General features: G+C 37.1%; 1 protein-coding gene across 1 annotated transcript in view; it reads left to right on the top strand.

Annotated features, from left to right (window-relative positions):
- MYO9A (myosin IXA) overlaps positions 1-18,033 on the top strand; it is a 289,464-nt gene that overhangs the window by 268,509 nt on the left and 2,922 nt on the right. The window contains exons 38-42 of the mRNA XM_051981925.1: positions 942-1,047; positions 5,341-5,472; positions 6,324-6,447; positions 7,671-7,724; positions 17,081-17,283. Of these exons, the coding sequence (XP_051837885.1) occupies positions 942-1,047; positions 5,341-5,472; positions 6,324-6,447; positions 7,671-7,724; positions 17,081-17,283 (619 nt within the window). The remainder of the gene's footprint in view (positions 1-941; positions 1,048-5,340; positions 5,473-6,323; positions 6,448-7,670; positions 7,725-17,080; positions 17,284-18,033) is intronic.

Genomic DNA, 18,033 nt, shown 5'->3' with positions numbered 1-18,033 from the left:
ATTTATTAACCAGATGAGAGTAGATTTTTTTGTGTGTGTGTGAGTGAAATTGCTAGTTTCTTGTATATATTTGTGCTCACTGAACCAGATAACCTCTTTTCTCATAGCACTATACTTGGAAAATTGGGTAAATAATCAGAAAATTACTTAGCATATTTAAAAATTTTTTAGAAAGAAAGTTGGATAGCTGAGGTGGAATATCTGCAACAGGCTAGAACAACTTATTGGGTACCCTTTGGTCTTAAAGGGACATAATTTGCCACAGATTATATATATATTTTTGTGTTGGCCAGGGTTCCCTTTCCCCTGAAAATTGCTGAAGATGTGCTGCTAAATTCTCTTCAACTTTCCTGATTTTCTTAACATTAATCATTATGGCATTCTCCCTATTTCAATAAACTTTGGTATCATTTTTGATTCTCACATTTGTAATATATTTTCATTTCTAACATTTTTGTTTCATTTATTTTCTGGTAACATATGGAAAGGTATTTTAGTTCTATCATTGGACTTTCTCCAGATCACATTTACAAAGTGACATGTTTAAAGGAATTATCTATGGTTTAGTTATTATTGTTTACTTCATATACAAAGAGTACTACACCATGATCTGGATATCTTATATTTTTTCCTGACTTTGTCTTTAGCTGTTAATGTCCAGTGTTCTGTGGGTCTCTGTCTTCTGATAACCTTATGTCAGTGTTTTTTTAAAGTAGAATTGTGCACAAGAAGGAGTTGCATTCTGACACTCCTAGAAGCATATTATGGCTTCTTGAAAGTTCCCTTTCTTTAGTCTCCCAAAGATGGAGTTAAAAATGTATTTGCCTAACTATTTTTCAAAACTGGTCTCCATATGAGGAATGGCCCACCTCTAATTAGCCATATTTAATCAAGAATAACAGATGCCATATTCATTCTAATTGGTTCACTTTTTCTTTTAGGTCTTCAAGAGAGAAAAGAGACTATCCATGGTGTATATTCTGTGATTGATCAGCTCTCCCGAACACATCTTAATACTCTTGAACGCCTAATCTTTCATCTGGTCAGGTAATTGCTCTGAGGGAAAAAGAGAGATTTAGTAGTTTTCCTACCATGATTCTTACATGTAGAGTTCATACTTTAATATTTTAGGGAAGAAGTCCCCAATACTTTATACATTAAAGTACCTTTTATTCTCTCTAATGGTAGAATAAGGTAACTAGAATTGCTTGTCTGTTATAGAATAGATTCCTTCTTACAGCTGCTACTATAGTGTAGAGGGCCGGAACTTTGGAGAAGTATACTTGAAACAAGGTGTTAACTCAGTGGAATTGATGAGATAATGGTTCTCTAGTTCACATATATCTAGTATAATATAATGACATAATCACTCTAGATTGGCTTATAATCAGTATACTGTATGATGTAATTGTAATGGAATATTTAAGGGTTGAGAAAACTGAGGACAAAGTCAGACTCAGACTGAGACTGGTTGAGACTGGCAGACTGCTGGATGAGATTGGGTCAGACTGAGACTGTGTCAGACTATAACAGATACAGACTGTGAAGGAAACAATAAAGACTTTGGGCTCTGTTCTTGTCCATCCTCTGCTGAGATCAAGGCCCTTCCAGAGGACCTTCAGAAAGCTACATTACACTGTAGGATATGTTTTCTTGAGTAGTGCACAATCTCTATGCTTGGAAGAGCAACTCATTCTATTTACCTCAAAGAAACATATCATGACTGGCTAAAGTCTAATGTTAATGACTTGGCCTGTATAACTTCCAGAACCAAAAGGATTCATATTTATAGCACTGATAATATCTCACTTAAAGGGCCAATATGTTAAGCAAGAGTTTCAACATGTATTGGAAATACCTAGGACTAATTTCTTTCAATTTAGGAAATGACAGCAGTCAACTGGAGGAAGAGAAACTCTTACCATTGAGCTAGTTTCTTGAGATATGGTAGTGAAAAGATATATCCTTAAATTCAGTATTTTCTGATTTTACTTGATAGAACAATCTGTTGATCCTAAGGATTTCAGTTAGAGGAATGTAATAGATACTTGCAAAATATATAGCCAAAAGGGCAGTGTGGGACCATACCTATCAAACTTCCAAAAATTATTTTACAGAATTAGAAAAAATAATGATGAAGTTCACCTGAAAGATCAAGAGGTCAAGAATATCAAGGGAATTAATGAAAATTAGCGCAAAGGAAGATGACCTAACCATACCAGATCTAAAAACATTATGAAGCTTCAACCATCAAAACAATTTTGTATTGGCTAAGAAATAGAATGATGTATCATTGCAATAGATTAGATACACAAGAAACAGTAGTAAATGACTATAGTGATCTACTGTTTGATAAACCCAAAGCCTCTGGGTTCTGGAATAACAACAATATTTGACAAAAACTACTAGGAAAACTGGAAAATGGTATGGCAGAAACTAGGCATAGACTTAATGTCTCACACCATAGACCAACATATCTTGACAAAATGAGTATTGATCACAAATTAGGATAGCAAGGAACAGTTTACCTATCAGATGTATGGAGAAAGGAAGAATTTATGACCAGAGGAGATGAAAAACAGTATAAAATGCAAAATGAATAATTTTGATTATATTAAATTAAACTGTTTTTGTACAAACAAAACCAATGCAACCAAAATTAGAAGGGAAGCAGAAAGTCAGGGAACATTTTTTACAGCTAATGTTTCTGACTGAAACCTCATTTTTCAAATATATAAAGAACTGAATCAAATTGATAAGAATACAAGTCATTTAAAGGCCTCATTTCCAAAATATATAGAGAATTGACTCTAATCTATAAGAAATCAAACCATTCTCCAATTGATAAATGGTCTAAGGATATGAACAGACAATTCTCAGACGAAGAAATTGAAGCTATTTATAGACATATGAAAATATGCTCCAAATCATTATTAATCAGAGAAATGCAAATTAAGACAACTCTGAGATACCACTACACACCTGTCAGATTGGCTAGAGTGACAGGGAAAGATAATGCGGAATGTTGGAGGGGATGTGGGAAAACAGGGACACTGATACATTGTTGGTGGAATTGTGAACACATCCAGCCATTCTGGAGAGCAATTTGGAACTATGCTCAAAAAGTTATCAAACTGTGCATACCCTTTGATCCAGCAGTGTTTCTACTGGGCTTATACCACAAAGAGATACTAAAGAAGGGAAAGGGACCTGTATGTGCCAAAATGTACAGCCCTGTTTGTAGTGGCTAGAAGCTGGAAAATGAATAGATGCCCATCAATTGGAGAATGGTTGAGTAAATTGTGGTATATGAACGTTATGGAATATTATTGTTCTGTAAGGAATGACTAGCAGGATGAATACAGAGAGGACTGGCGAGACTTACATGAACTGATACAAAGTGAAATGAGCAGAACCGGGAGATCATTATATACCTCAACAATGATACTGTTTGAGGATGTATTCTAATGGAAGTAGATCTCTTGGATAAAGAGAGCTAATTCAGTTTCAATTGATCAAAGATGGGCAGGAAACAGCTACACCCAAAGAAAGAACACTGGGAAATGAATATAAACTGCTTGCATTTTTGTTTTTCTTCCCGGATTATTTATACCTTCTGAATCCAATTCTCCCTGTGCAACAAGAAAACTGTTCGGTTCTGCACACGTATATTGTATCCAGGATATACCGTAACCTATTCAACATGTAAAGGATTGCTTGCCATCTGGGGGAGGGGGTGGAAGGAGGGAGGGGGAAAATCAGAACAGAAGTGAATGCAAGGGATAATGTTGTAAAAAATTACCCTGGCATGAGTTCTATCAATAAAAAGTTATTTTAAAAAAAAAAAAAGAATACAAATCATTTTCACAATTGGTCAGTGGTCAGAGGATAGGATTAGGCAGTTTTCGTATGAAGTAATTAAAGCAGTCTATAAAAAATGATGTGAATCACTATTGATTACAGAAATTTAAATTAAACAACTCTGAGGTATCACCTCACATTTTTCAAATTGAGTAGTATGACAGAAAAGGAAAATAAATATTGGACAGGATATGGGAAAATTGAACTTTAATGCATTGCTGGTGGAGTTGTAGAACTAATCCCATCATTTTGCAGAATAATTTGGAACTATGACCAAAGGAATATCAAACTCTGCATGCCTTTTGAATGAGGTATAAATGCCTGTATTGTATACAAGTATACAATACCACTACTAGGTCTATATCTCAAAGAGATCATAAAAAGGGGGACATGCACAAAAAATATTTGTAGCAGCTTTTTTTTTGGTTGGTTGGAACCAGAATAACATAGTACACAGTAACAATAATCGTTTGTGATGATCAACTATGATAGGTTTAGCTCTTCTCAACAATATAATGATCCAAGACAATTCCAAAAGACTCATGATGGAAAATGCTATCCACATCCAAGGAAAAAATTAATCTTAATATAAATCTTAATATAGATCAAAACATACTATTTTTACTACTTTGGGCTTTTTTTATATTTGTTTTTTGTGGGTTTTTTCTGATTTTTTTTTCACTGACTTATGTAGAAATATGTTTAACATGATTTTACATGTATAACCTATATCAAATTGCTGTATTAGAGAGGGGAAAGTTGGGAAGTGGGAAAGAAGGGGAAAAAATTCAGAACTCAAAATCTTACAAAAAATGAATGCTGAAAACTATCTTTATATGTAATTGGAAAATCTTAAACACTATTTACAAATAAAATAGAATAAAATCCTTTTGAATAAAAACAAACAAACAAAGGAACATTAGAGTTGAAAATTAATAGACTTTAGTTCAGGAATCTGCCGCTGATCGGGAGCTGTGTGTGACAATAAATCACTACCACTCTGGGCCTCAGTTTTCTTGTTAGTGAAAGCATTGGACTAAGATGATTTTCAAGGTCCTTTTCAAATTTCAGTATTCTATAATTATATTCATTCCAAAGGCAGAGGACCAAACTTTTATGTAACACTTTAAGGTTTATAAAGGAATTTACATACATTATCAAATTGAGCCTCAAAACAACCTGATATATTACAACCTGATAATAAAATGATATATATTAATCCCATTTCATAGAGAAGGAAACTAATTCTCAGAGTGGTTAAGTGACTTGCCTTTGATTGCACAGCTGTTACAGGTAGGACTTGACCACAAGTCTTCCTCATTCCAGATCCAGCCAACATTCTTTCAACAAGCTGTATCTCCATTGAATCTCTCTTTCTGTACCCATATCTTTTTTATACAGTGAAATGGTAGGGCAGGTTCCCTTACTTGGCATTCCCTTTTCACTCTGGTTTCTTGGATGGCATGTTTTGGTCTTTAGGATTGCGCTTCAAGAAGACACCAACCGCATGTCTGCTAATGCCTTAGCCATTGTGTTTGCTCCTTGTATTCTCCGTTGCCCAGACACAACTGACCCACTGCAGAGCGTGCAGGATATCAGCAAAACAACCACGTAAGAATCACTGCATTGTCTACTTTCAAAAGATCTGGGAAGCATTCTGATAGCTCAGTTCCTTACAATCATCTAATCTTGAGGTCAAAGATGGGTGGATATTTATTTAGTATTCCAGATATCTTTTAAAAAGAAGAAATGGAGGAACAGCTAGATGGCACAGTGGATAAAGCACTGGCCCTGAAGTCAGGAGGACCTGAGTTCAAATCCAGTGTCAGACACTTAACATTTCCTAGCTGTGTGACCTTGGGCAAGTCACTTAACCCCAATTGCCTCAGCAAAAAAAAAAAAAGAGAAAAGAAATACTGGACTGAGCTGATGCAATTTTTTTTCACAACATTAAAATACCTGAGTTGTCATTTATTGAAATTGAAAGAAGCCAGTCTGATTTCTCCATGTTTTCTCTCCTTGAGAGTTATTTATCAGTTATTTTTAGTAAAATCATTTTGAAATTACACACTCTCTTGGAATTACATGTAGTTCCCAGTAATTTTTTGATCGCTCATTCTTACCAAATTGTATACACTTTTTGCGTACCTGAAACTGAATTCATTTCCGGCCCATGACTTATATCTGGCTCACAGCCCAAGAAAAGGACAAGTTCAGAGAATGTTCTTAACATTTCAGATTGTCCATTCTCATTTTGCTCCTTCCTAGAGGACTGTTAGAAAATTCTTATATTAATCTTCCTTAAACTCTTTATAGTTTATTTTTCAGTTGAAAGTTTTACTAGAACCTCTCCTTCCAAGCCCCCATCTTGTACCTCACCAAAAACTGACTCCTAGTCCTGCTTTACTCCAACATGGCTGATCTTGAGGTTTTAAATACACATTCATCTCTTCTTTTTCTAGCTGTGTGGAGCTAATTATTGTGGAACAGATGAATAAATATAAGGCTCGTCTCAAAGATATCAACAGCTTGGAGTTTGCTGAGAACAAGGCCAAGACCAGGCTGTCCCTGATCCGACGATCAATGGTGAGATGTAGGAGATCCTAAAGTCTCAGATATAGTTGCATATATTGTGAGTTCTCTCTAAAGTGAAATAGAGAGCAGTTCTCTGAATCTTCTTCAGTGAGCTCTAACATAACTTGTATTTAAAAAGAAAAAAAAAAGATTAGTTCTGTTAAAAACCTTAGGTTTGTAGACATCTTAACTTTTTCTCTTGAATTAGTTTTGTGTAAAAGCTTGGTGAAGGCTGTAAATCAGTTCTGTTCTCTTCTTATTTTCATAAAAGTAACCTACCTAAATCTTCCCTGAACTTCTTTCCAGGGTCTGATCCCAGCAAATCTCACTTTGAAGTTCTATCCAAGATTCTTATGTATTGAAAAAGAACTTAATGTTTATTGCTCTTGTTTTTAAAAATAACTTCTAAAATAGTAGGAATTTCTCTTGCAGTTTCAATGCCTCGTCACATTGAATACAGTATCATGTATTGTAGGATTTTTTTTCTTTTTGTGCTACTTCTTATTAATTCTGAGATCTCCACTAATAAATTCCAGTGTTTAAGAATGTGAAAAACTTACCATACTTCCCCTAGATTGAAACATTGAGCATGGGGTTTCCACACACTCTTCCATTTTTCAGCGCATCTAACCCACTTCAAAAGAAATCATTAATGAGATCAGGCCAGCCGCACCACCCAAAGGTGCTTGATGTCACTACAAGTCAATCCAGTTTGTTTCCCATTGCTCCTCATTCTGACTGCATTTTAATGGGAGGAGGAGGCAATAAGCCTCACTCCCTCTTCTACAGATTCAGTCATTGCTTGGGTTGGTGGAACTAGATCCATTTCCTCTCTCACTGGTGCTCAATGTATGTGTATCGAATGCACAAACATCTGCATGTGCTTTCTTGTGACAGCAAGATAGACAAGGCCGGCTAATCTCAGGACACCATCCACATTTATGTCATGGAAATGGAGCAAAAGTTGCATTGAAAAAGGGAAGCCATTTCTGAGGCCTGCTCTTCTTTCAAGAGCATCGCTTTAAGAGTCCTAGCTAGGACAAGGCAGTTAGAAAGGGGAGACACCTTTCCAATGCAATAGTCACTTTGCAGACCATCTGGCCCAGCTGTGCTTTGTTGATGGTCCTGCAAAGAGATGATGGATCCATTACTTTCAAAGACTAAACATTCTCTTCGAGGGGGAATGATGTGTACTCTAACTTTCTGCTTTCCTTTTCATGTCCTTTCTAATCCAGAAACCTGTACTCATTGCAGTTAGATTTATGAGCATAACCCGCAATCCAATCCCGGTATGTATTAAACATGTCGCAGTGTATCACGGCTGCATTACATCCTTGCATGTCACTCATCCAGGAGCTGTACTGCTTGGTCATCCTTCATGATTGTCCACACATCATGTGCAGCCCAAGGCCTCAGCCCCCATCCTCACCCCTGGCAAGGCGAGGTCTCCTGGAAAGGGGGAAGAGGACTTTGAATGGCAGGAATGACGTTGGCTCTTGGACTGCCCTCAAAGTCTGTCAGACTCCCCCTGCTCCTTTACCATGGGTATGGACCACTCACCAAAACAACTTAAGCATCCCTCATCTGAGAGATTCTCAGGTGCTAGAAGGTCTTTACCTTTACCTTTTGTCTATACTATAGTCTTAACACTTTTACACTCTCCCATTCTTGTTCCCTTTTCATAACTCCTGTGTTGTCTGCCCATCTTTTTTCCAGGTTTTTTTTTTTATCCTATTTATGGTTTTATTGAATAAAATCCATTTATTTGTTTGGTCTGTTTGATGGAGGACAGCTAGGTGGCACAGTGGATAGAGCTCTGGGCTTGGAATCCAGAAGATTTATCTTCATGAATTCAAATTTGGCCTCAGGTATTTGCTAACTGTGTGACCCTGGGCAAATCATTTAACCTTGTTTGCCTCAGTTCATCTTTAAAGAACTGGAGAAGGAATGGCAAACAAAGCACTCCATTTCCTCTGCCAAGAAAAACCCAAATAGGATCATGAAGAGTCTGACCCAACTGAAGAATGACTAAATGACTGGTGGAAATGGGTAGATATTAAATCCAAAAGTTGAAAATTGCAAAAGAACAGAAATAAACTTTTTAGCCAAGCATTGCTCCCATTAGATCCCTTGCTCCAGATTCATCTCACCCACAGCCCTTATCCTATTATAATAGGCAACATTGACAAAGCTCTTGATTGTTGGTTTTGATAATGTGTCCAAGATTGGTAAAGGGACACTAGTTTCTTTTCATCACAACTGAAAAGTAACTGAAAACTAGACTAACAATTAGAATGATACAGATTTCACTCAATAGTGTTAGACCAGAATGAACAAATGGACGGCCTAGCTCGAGGCTTGGACGTGAGAGTTTATTCAAATTCTTCTAGTCCTTCATCCCTAGTCTTGCAAATGGACCTGTGTTTCTTCAGAAAAAAAAATAGGCCATGGAGTGGAAAGAGTAAAAATGCCTTGTAGTAGACAAGGCTTCTTTCAACATGTATGGTATACATACTATATCATTTAAAAAATAAGAATAAAGAGATGAGTTCTGATAGTTTTTTGTGGGGAAAGATGTCACTGAAGTTAGTTACAATTTTAAGGCCTTTTCCCAGATAGGTGATTTCATAGGAACATACATTTAGTGCTAGAAAGGATCTTGGGAAGTCATGCTGCCCAGCCCTTTTACAGATAAAAAACTGATACCAAGAGAGCTTAAGTGACTCCAAAGTCCTGCAGGAGCAGGGTCGTAACTCCTGCCCACAGTTGCTCTTGCTGGGCTTTTCCCAGTTACTCCTCATGGGCCTGAGGTGTCTGAAAGAGAGTCTGAAAATCATCTGCAGGATAGGGCACCAGACACCAAGGTCCTTTCTCAAACCAAACTGCCCAGCCTTTCAGCATTGGTCCTCAGAACACAATCCCTTTGGGCCAGCAACATCGTTTAAATGCCAAATGTACGTTTGCCAAAAAGACTTACTTTATGGAGAACTCACACAGGGAGAGCCATCACAGGGTGGTCAGGAAAAGCAATGCCAGTACAGAACTTCAGAATCAATTGTGTGACATGGGAAACCCGGCACAGGGCCGCCCAGTCTGGCGTGCCCTTATCAGAGAGGGCGCTGTGCTCCGTGAGCAAGGCAGAGGGGAGTTAGCCCAGAAGCAACACAAATGCACAGAGTTAGAGAGGCCGCCCCGATGTGCCTAGGGACTATCTGTGCCTGACCTGCGGCCAGGCACCCCAAATCTGTGTTGGTCTGACCGGCCCCGGGCACACTGTGTAATTCGACTCTAACCTAGGGATGTTGTTGTGGTCCTTGTCAAGAATGGAGGTTACCCACCAACCAATCCTGGCTTTGCTGTTGAGCCAGGTGCAGGACTGCCTTTGAGAATCAGTATCAAGTCCTAGGATAGTAGAGAATGAATGAGACTACAGGCAGAAGATGGAGAGGGAAAGGAAGATTGTATTAGAAGGGCAGGGTTAGAGAAATGAAGATGCATCAGGAGCTGTCCCATTTCTGCTTGCTCTTTCTCCCTTTTCCTTATGACTTTTCTTTTCCCTTTGTCTCTCTAATTCCTGAACTCTTCTCAAAAAACTCTCCCCAGCCCCAATCCTAGCCTATTTTTGACACTTCAGTTGAAACTTACTTAGGCTGCTACAGTATTGATCAATGACTAGATCTGAAAAGGAATTCTCACAGCTTTCTTACAAATACTCGCAGTGTCTGTGAAGAATTGTGGGCAGCAGAGGACTTGGAGTGACAGACTGAGCCACTTTCTCAACAAGGATACTAGATATGGACTGACTCAATACTTCCCTTCCTGGGAACCACTTTGTATGGGGTAAAAAAAAAAAAAGTGAGTCAGCCATGGATTTAAACTATACAGTTTCAAATCATATTAACATAATTAAGCATAATTTGTGAGGAATAGTTGATTAGTCAAAATGATTTTTGAAAATAAATGCAAAATTACATGTTTAATCTCAAAAAATTTAGCTGTTTTCCACTAAGTTTAATTAACTTCCTTGATATTTTTATATTATACTATGGCAGAGAAAGAAGTTAATTGAATAACTCTTAATTTTCAAAGAAATTTGATTATACAAGTAATGATAAATCACATTTAATTCTAATGATTTTTAAAATAAAGGATAATTCTATAGTCTGAATTTTGGGTTAAAATGATGTAATTTCATATTGAAAATTAAACACACTATAAGTCACTGTAAAACATTTTCAAGTAAATGGGAAAAACTAAGTAGTTAAAAAATTCTTATTTGTTGGTATGTTTCATCTATGCCTCAATTTTAGTAGTTGCCATCAGGTCCAAACAAACTAGTTTATTCAGTCTTATTCTTTTTCCCATCTCCATGCCATAGTATAGCTGTCCCCTATAGCTGGAAGTACTTCTTCCTCACAACCACTACCCCTTAGCTTCCCTAATTTCTTGCAAAACTTAGTTCAAACATTACTTTCAACATGAAGCCCTTCTTGATTCCTTCCAGTTCCCCTAAAAAAAAAGTTACCTTTATTTATTTTATAGATATCCTGTAGATATTTGTACAAGTACTTATCTTCCCTAGTAGAACAGAAGCTTCTCCAGGGCAGGGACTGTTTGATTTTTGTCCTTATAACCCTACTATCTATCATGGTACCTGGCATATAGTAAGCTGGTTGACTGATTAGTTGATTATTGTAGGAGGAGGGGAGTTCAGGAAGGATGCTGATGGTGTCTACAAATAACAGTCATTTATTTCACCATCCTGAAGTGAAAAAGGAAGAAGTCCTCCATCTGATCGTACAGTTTAAAATAAGGCAAAAACCCAATTGTGAACGAGTTCTAGAAAGAGGATAGTTCTCCAGCCTTTTCTCCCTGTTCTCTTTCTTCTAAGAACTTCTTTTCCATTTAGGTTTATCAGTTTCGCCAGCAACTTGAAAGCCAGTAAGTTCTTCAAAATAATATCCTTGTGGAATAAAAAAGGAAGCAGCACAAAGGTGGGGTGGGAGAAGAAGGAGCAGGGAGTCACTGGTTGTTTTAGAACAAATTGGCTAATTTCCATTCACCCCTATGCAAAGAATCTATCTTCTTCTAGCAGAAATTGCACTATCTCTAAAACTGGAGAGTTTCCAACCCTAGAAAAGACGCAGAGTAAGTTTCACTCCACAGTCTCATGTTACTAAGATACCATCTGGGAAATAGGATTATGATGATAAATTCCCTGTGCAGTTTGGAACAGAAGTAGAAGTCAACCTTTGGCTTCTGTGCTCTGAATATTCATTTATCTTGCAAACAGCAAATCTGATTCTTGGGATTTAGGAAGATTTATATGCTCATTTTTCACTAGAGTATGATTCATAAAGGTACTTCATTCCCAGACCGGCTCATTATCTTTCCCTTAAAGCTTCTCATGCCTCCTTCCTTCTCTATTTCTGTTCATGATACCATTCTTCTGTCCTTTAAAGATGAAAACTTTATCATCATTTTTAACTTTTCCCTTTCTCAATGCTTTCCCCCTATCTCTAAAGGCTTTCATATTTCTCTTCTCATTTCTGTTTTCACTGTTAGTAACCTAGTTCAGGCCCTCATTTCTATCATACTAGATATTTATCCTTCATAAGATATGTTATTCTATTGAAACACCCTCAGTAGTTTCCTCGGATCTCTAGAACTCTGTAGCTTAGCATTCAAGACCTTCTACAACCTGGCACTGACTCACTTTTCCAGCCTTATCTAATGTCCCATCCCTTTAGATATTCTACACCTCACCTAAGCAGGACTCCTTTTCATTCCCCAGATTTACCCCTGTGTTCACCATATCACTAGAGCTGGGAGTCAATACCTTTGCCTCCTGTAGCTATCTTTTGAGACTATTGCTATTTCTTTAGTGAAGCCTTCCTTTATTCTGCCATCCTCAGCCAGTATGCTTTCCTCAAATTACTCATAAAATCTTATTTATAATCCTTCATCTAGACATTGCTGTTTTCTAAGTTGCCTTGATAGTTTGGGACTGGTCTTTTCCTAAATTAGATCCTTCTTTTACTTGAAGGCAGGGACCATATCTTATTTATCTTTATAACCAATATCTCTCTCTCTCTCTTTTTCTTTCTCTCTCTCTCTCTCTCTCATACACACACACCCCTCATTGTAAACTTAATAAAATGCTTGTTGACTTAGAATTATTTGAAATTAAAAGGGTATATTAATTATGACACTAATGTATTTAAGTACCAAATTTATGAGACATTGTAGTATGGTGAAAAAATAGTGGTCCAGAATTTTAATACCAGCACTGCTAACTAATCATGTCAGATCTTTGGCAAGTCACTGCTCTCTAAGGCTCAGTTTTACACAATGAAAATAATATACCTCTCCCCACTTTATCAAACACACACACACACACACACACACACACACACACACACACACGCTTACCTTTCCTTACAAAGAGTTAATATTGGAACTAAAGTGCTGCAAGAGAAAAAGTTAAAATGCTCTAGTTTCCAGAACAGTATAGTGTGCTATACATAAGGTAACCATGAAGTTGAGGGGGGTTGGTGGTATGTGTATAGGCAGCAGGTAAATAGTGGCCACATTTTATAAGCTTCTACTTTCCATTTGCCACATTTCAGGCTTTCTTTACCAGATGGTACCCAGGGAAGGGATCTTGTATAAAAAGTTTCCCAAAATTCTTTCTTCCTGCACCCGGCTTGGTTTGCCTCCCTCCTTTTCATGCTCTCTCACTTATTGCCTCTTTAGAATGTAAGTTTGGGAGCATGGATTGTTTCATTCTTTGTACTAATATCCCCAGTACTTAACACAGAGACTGACACAAAATAGGTGTTTAATACTTGTTAGTTGATTAGATAAGTTTTACAAAAAGTTTTCTTTGACTAGAAATGCTAGATTTTGTGTAAGATATTCCTGGGACATTCCTTGAGGGGTTTCTTTCTCAGTGTGATCATTGAATTCTTTTTATTTGCACTTTGCTCTCTGGTTGTAACAGATCTAGATGGTACTTATAATTTCATAAAACTGTCCAGTATTTTTTTCTCATGGATTTCTAGGACTTTTATAGTTCTTTATGCTTCCTTCCATTTTTTTCAACCTCTTTTGGTCCAATATATCTTATGGTCTCAAGAAATCATTAAATTCTATTTAGTCTATTCCAGTTTTTAGCAAGAATTGTTACTTGCATTAAGTTTTACCACTTTCTATTATAAGCTATCAGTTTTTTCTTCGAGCTTTTATTTCATTTTTTATTTTTTGTTTCATTTCTTCTAAGAATTGATGTGGTCCTTGCAGCAAATCTATTTTTCCCGCAATTTATGGATGTAAATTGTCCTACATGCACTTTTTTTGTTGTTTTTGTTTTTTATTTGAGGGAATCTCTGGATCTACAATAATTTTTTATACTGGTGGGAATTTTCTTTGGCTTACTAATTATTCAAGCCTTAGTCCCTGAAGAGATGGGTTGTACCTGGGACACGCTTTACTTCAATTGTGGGTGGGGTGATCAGCCCCTCTTGATCTCACTTTGGATTTCCTATATTTCTACTCTTTTTTTTTTTTTTAAACCTCCTAGAATTACACATACACACACTCTCGTTCTTTTTTTCTCCCTCTCCCTTCCAAGCTTCTCTCCAAAACAAAATTTCATCTGAAAACACCATCAAAATTCTGGAGTTATAAATCATAGTACATCAAAATTTCTGAGGAATCCAAATTGTGGCCATCCATGGAGTACATTGGATTTAAAGCAGCAGCAGCAGCACCATATTGCCAGAAGCAACTAGCACAAACACACACACACAAACACACACACACACACACACACACACACACACACACACTCTAGTATCAAAGATAATATAGAGATATATAATCTTTTTTAAGTTGATGAGCTGGTAATATGGTGAGAGTACGAGAAGTGGAGGATTATTAGTAGGACAGCTTTTGTAATACTACCTATATAAAGAGAACTAGAGGATCTGTGATGGCCCTCTTTTGGAAGGTCTATAGAAGGATATGGACAAAAGTGTCACACAGTAAGAAAGTATAGATGAGTTGCTATCAGCATCAATTGGAGAAAAACATCCACATCAGTGAAATTAAGGATAAATTGAATTGTTATTTTTAGGAGACTTTTAACAGGAAAAATGTTTAAGCTATCCTTCCTACTAGCACTTGGAACTTTCAGATCTCATAAAGAATACTGAGATGTTGGGAAAAGGGCTGCTTTCTCTGAAACAAACTACAGTAGGCCTTCAGAAATATCACTTTAAAATAGTTATCCTTGCGTTGAAAATATAAAAGAAATTCCCTCTTCCTTTTTAAATATAAACATTTTCTGGGATCCAGTTTGTAAACTAAGTTGAATTTTTTGAAAGTGTATCCTCAACTGGTCAAAATGGTACCATGCAGAGATTGAGTACTTGACTGGAGGCCAGACTCAAATAAGCTCAGAGTAGCTTAGCAACCTTTTTATAAACCACTTTGGCCACCTGATCCCTTTCCCTCTAAAGTAAAACTCTTAAAGAAGGGAGGAAATATATATAAATCAATTAAGAAGGGTAAAAAATAAGATAAATTATTCACTTTCTATTTAAAAGAATTTGAATAAAATCTCACTGAAGCTAAAGGCATCTTCTTTCATTGAACTGTTAAGGTCTGGGATAGAGCCAGAGAGTAGGGAGTACTCTGTCTTCATTGGTTCTGCAGTAGTTTGCCTATCCTTCTGACAGATTATGCTCCCTTTTACAAAGTACTTATGTCAATGCCTGATCCCCAGTGTGAAAATCTGAGGTCATCCAATCTAGTGAGTTATCTTTACTATATTTTCCTAAAGCCCAAGTGCTGCTGTACCTATTTTAAAACAAGAGATTTTTCTTCCTTCCCTATCTTTTGAATCTCTACCATCTTTTACATTTCAATTCACATTCTACCTCTTGAAGTTTTTACTCCTCCCCCTATCAATAACACCCTTCCTCTGGACTTCACTTAGTACTTTGTTTCTGTCTTTCTATTTTTCTTACATCATCTGGATCAGTGTTGGTGAAGTGTCCATTGCTTACACTGTCAGTAAAAAGACCATGTCATCGTCAAACTTGTTATTGATTCCATGGCCTAGCACTGGATTTTACTAAGTGTTGGCTGGCCTAGGGTGGACACCAAATAAGCCTAAAGGTTATTCATATTTTGTGTATCATATTACAGACAGAGATAAGTTTTGTGCTGAAAGTGACCTTTCCTTTCAGATATTTATCACTACTTTGCCCAATTCTTTGCCCTTAATTCATTCTACTGCTCTTCAGTGACAAAAGCAGAGAGTAATTCATGGTCTTCCACATTACCAAAAAGAAATAAAATTGATGTCTCCCATGTCATACATTCAGTGTGAGCAGACAAAACAATCCAGATGGGTTCTGAGTGACCCAGAGCTGGACAAGAAAATCAGTCAATGGTGGTCCTACTTTCTACTTCTCAGATAGATGATCCAAATGGGTTCTGAACAGCCATTGAGAGAAAGAGTATCTCTTGTGGGCAGCTATCATTCTTAAGCCTTGCCTTTCCCACCAGAGGACAGGACTTGTTTTTCATTTTTGTATTCCTCACATCTAGTGTCATGCCCTTCACTTAATAAGCACTTTATAAAATGAATGTTGAATTAAGCAAATTAGTGCAGTCTGCTATTTCTGGTTCCTGTCTAAAAACATTTTTATCTTTTTGGTCACAAGTTCACCTCCAGAAAACTAGAAGTGAAAATAAAATCCTCATAAAATTTCTTCCTTTGTTTCTATTCATCTACATTGAAGTGAACTGAGATGTCATTACAATCGACAAATAAAATCAGTCCCTATATTCTTATTCTTCACTAAAAACTTAAAGTTAGGAAAGACAGTGGAGGGAAACGAAGATAAATCTTCTAAGATGAATCTGTCTTTCTCCATTTTCATAGCAAAAACAACTACAAACACGTTACATTTCACCATTGTTTTAAATATATGTACATTTAACATATGGAGTCAAGACAAATCCATAGTTAGCCAAGCCAAATTCAAAGTGAGCATGAGACATACAAATCATTATTATGCTCTCTTCCCTAGGATTCCCCTCTGGTATGTTTTCATAAGCCATACAAAAAGGCAACCACTCTCTAAGGTAGTACTTTTCTTGACATAGATAGGATTTTACAAATTTTAAGATGAATACCTTTATGCCCAAGGTATATATTGTGTCATATAGCCATGGTGGGTTATGCTTTGCTAGTACATATGATAAATTTCATGTGGGTTATAGCAAAAGAACTTTTGAAATCTGCCTATGTGAGAGGCAGCTAGTTAGTGCAGTGAATGGAATATTATCTGTGGAATCCAGAGGACATGAGTTCAAATTCAGCCTCAGACACAACTCAGATTGCCTGAGAGAAAATAAATCTATATGTTATAATATCCCTCCACCCTCTTGGGTTTCTTGCAATAAAATGTCAATATGTTTGTGTTTAGTGGATATTGTCCCAGGATTCTAAAGTCCCTGCCAATGACAATTTATGTGCTCATGCAGTGGACTGCAAGCATGCTCATTATCCTAACCTTTCTGATCAAAGAAGTGAAGACATGAAGTTTTTTATATGGATCTTTCTCTACAGGGCAAAGGGCGTATTCGTAAGGGAAACTACCCAAGCCCATCATCTCCAGTTGCAGTCCGACTGCCCTCCATGTCTGAAGTCCCAGAAGAACCTGTGACTAATGAGGAAGCAATAGAGATGGATGTCACAGAGCAACAGCAGGCAGCCATGCAGCAGGAAGAGAGAGTGTTGACTGAGCAGATTGAGAACTTGCAGAAAGAAAAGTGAGTTTCCAGAGTAGAAAGGGAAAGAGCATTATTTTCATGTCGTCCTTCTATGAGGGCAGTGAGTAGAGTCAGCCTTGGGATGAGCATCAGGATACCCAAGTCTGGATCCTTAGACTTTTAGCATTAACCAGTCTATTCTCTGGGCTGGGTATTTTGAGTTGTTTTTTTGGTGTTCATTGGCCATGTAACAGGACTGCTTTAAAAGTGGTTCTTTGGTTGTCAGCGTTCCCTTTCTAAAAGGGGAACAAAGTAAAATGAAGTTTGGAGATTATGTAGTCTGACTTCTTCACTTTTCAGATAAAGAAACAGACCTGGAGAAGCTGCCTTGCCCAGGTATAGCTAGTCAGTGACAGAAGGAGAACGAGGCACCAATACTCTTGACGCTTAATTCTTTTCCTTGCATCTCTACTGGCCTACAGTCTTGCTCAGCAAGTTTTCAACTAAACATGGACAAAATATTGAGCAAGTCTGAGGAGAGAACAGCAAGTTTGTGAACCTATTCTCAGGGGTTTAAACTCAGAAGGAACAAGTGCAAGTATTCTATCAAGAATAAAGATCAAACTCCACTAAAATTTGGATCTTCTCATTAATAAGTGTCCTGTGAGCAACAATAGACTGATTAGGGAGAAATTGCCTACTGTTAACCAGCTCCTAACTGGAGAAGAGTGGGGTACGGGGAAGGAGGAAGAGAGAAAGACCATTTCCTACCTCTCCTCCCCACTTATTATTCTTGCTTTGCTTCAGAGT

The sequence above is a fragment of the Antechinus flavipes genome, chromosome 2 (genome assembly GCF_016432865.1).
Source record: "Antechinus flavipes isolate AdamAnt ecotype Samford, QLD, Australia chromosome 2, AdamAnt_v2, whole genome shotgun sequence".
NCBI lineage: Eukaryota > Metazoa > Chordata > Mammalia > Dasyuromorphia > Dasyuridae > Antechinus > Antechinus flavipes.
This window is presented reverse-complemented; position numbering and strand designations above follow the sequence as displayed.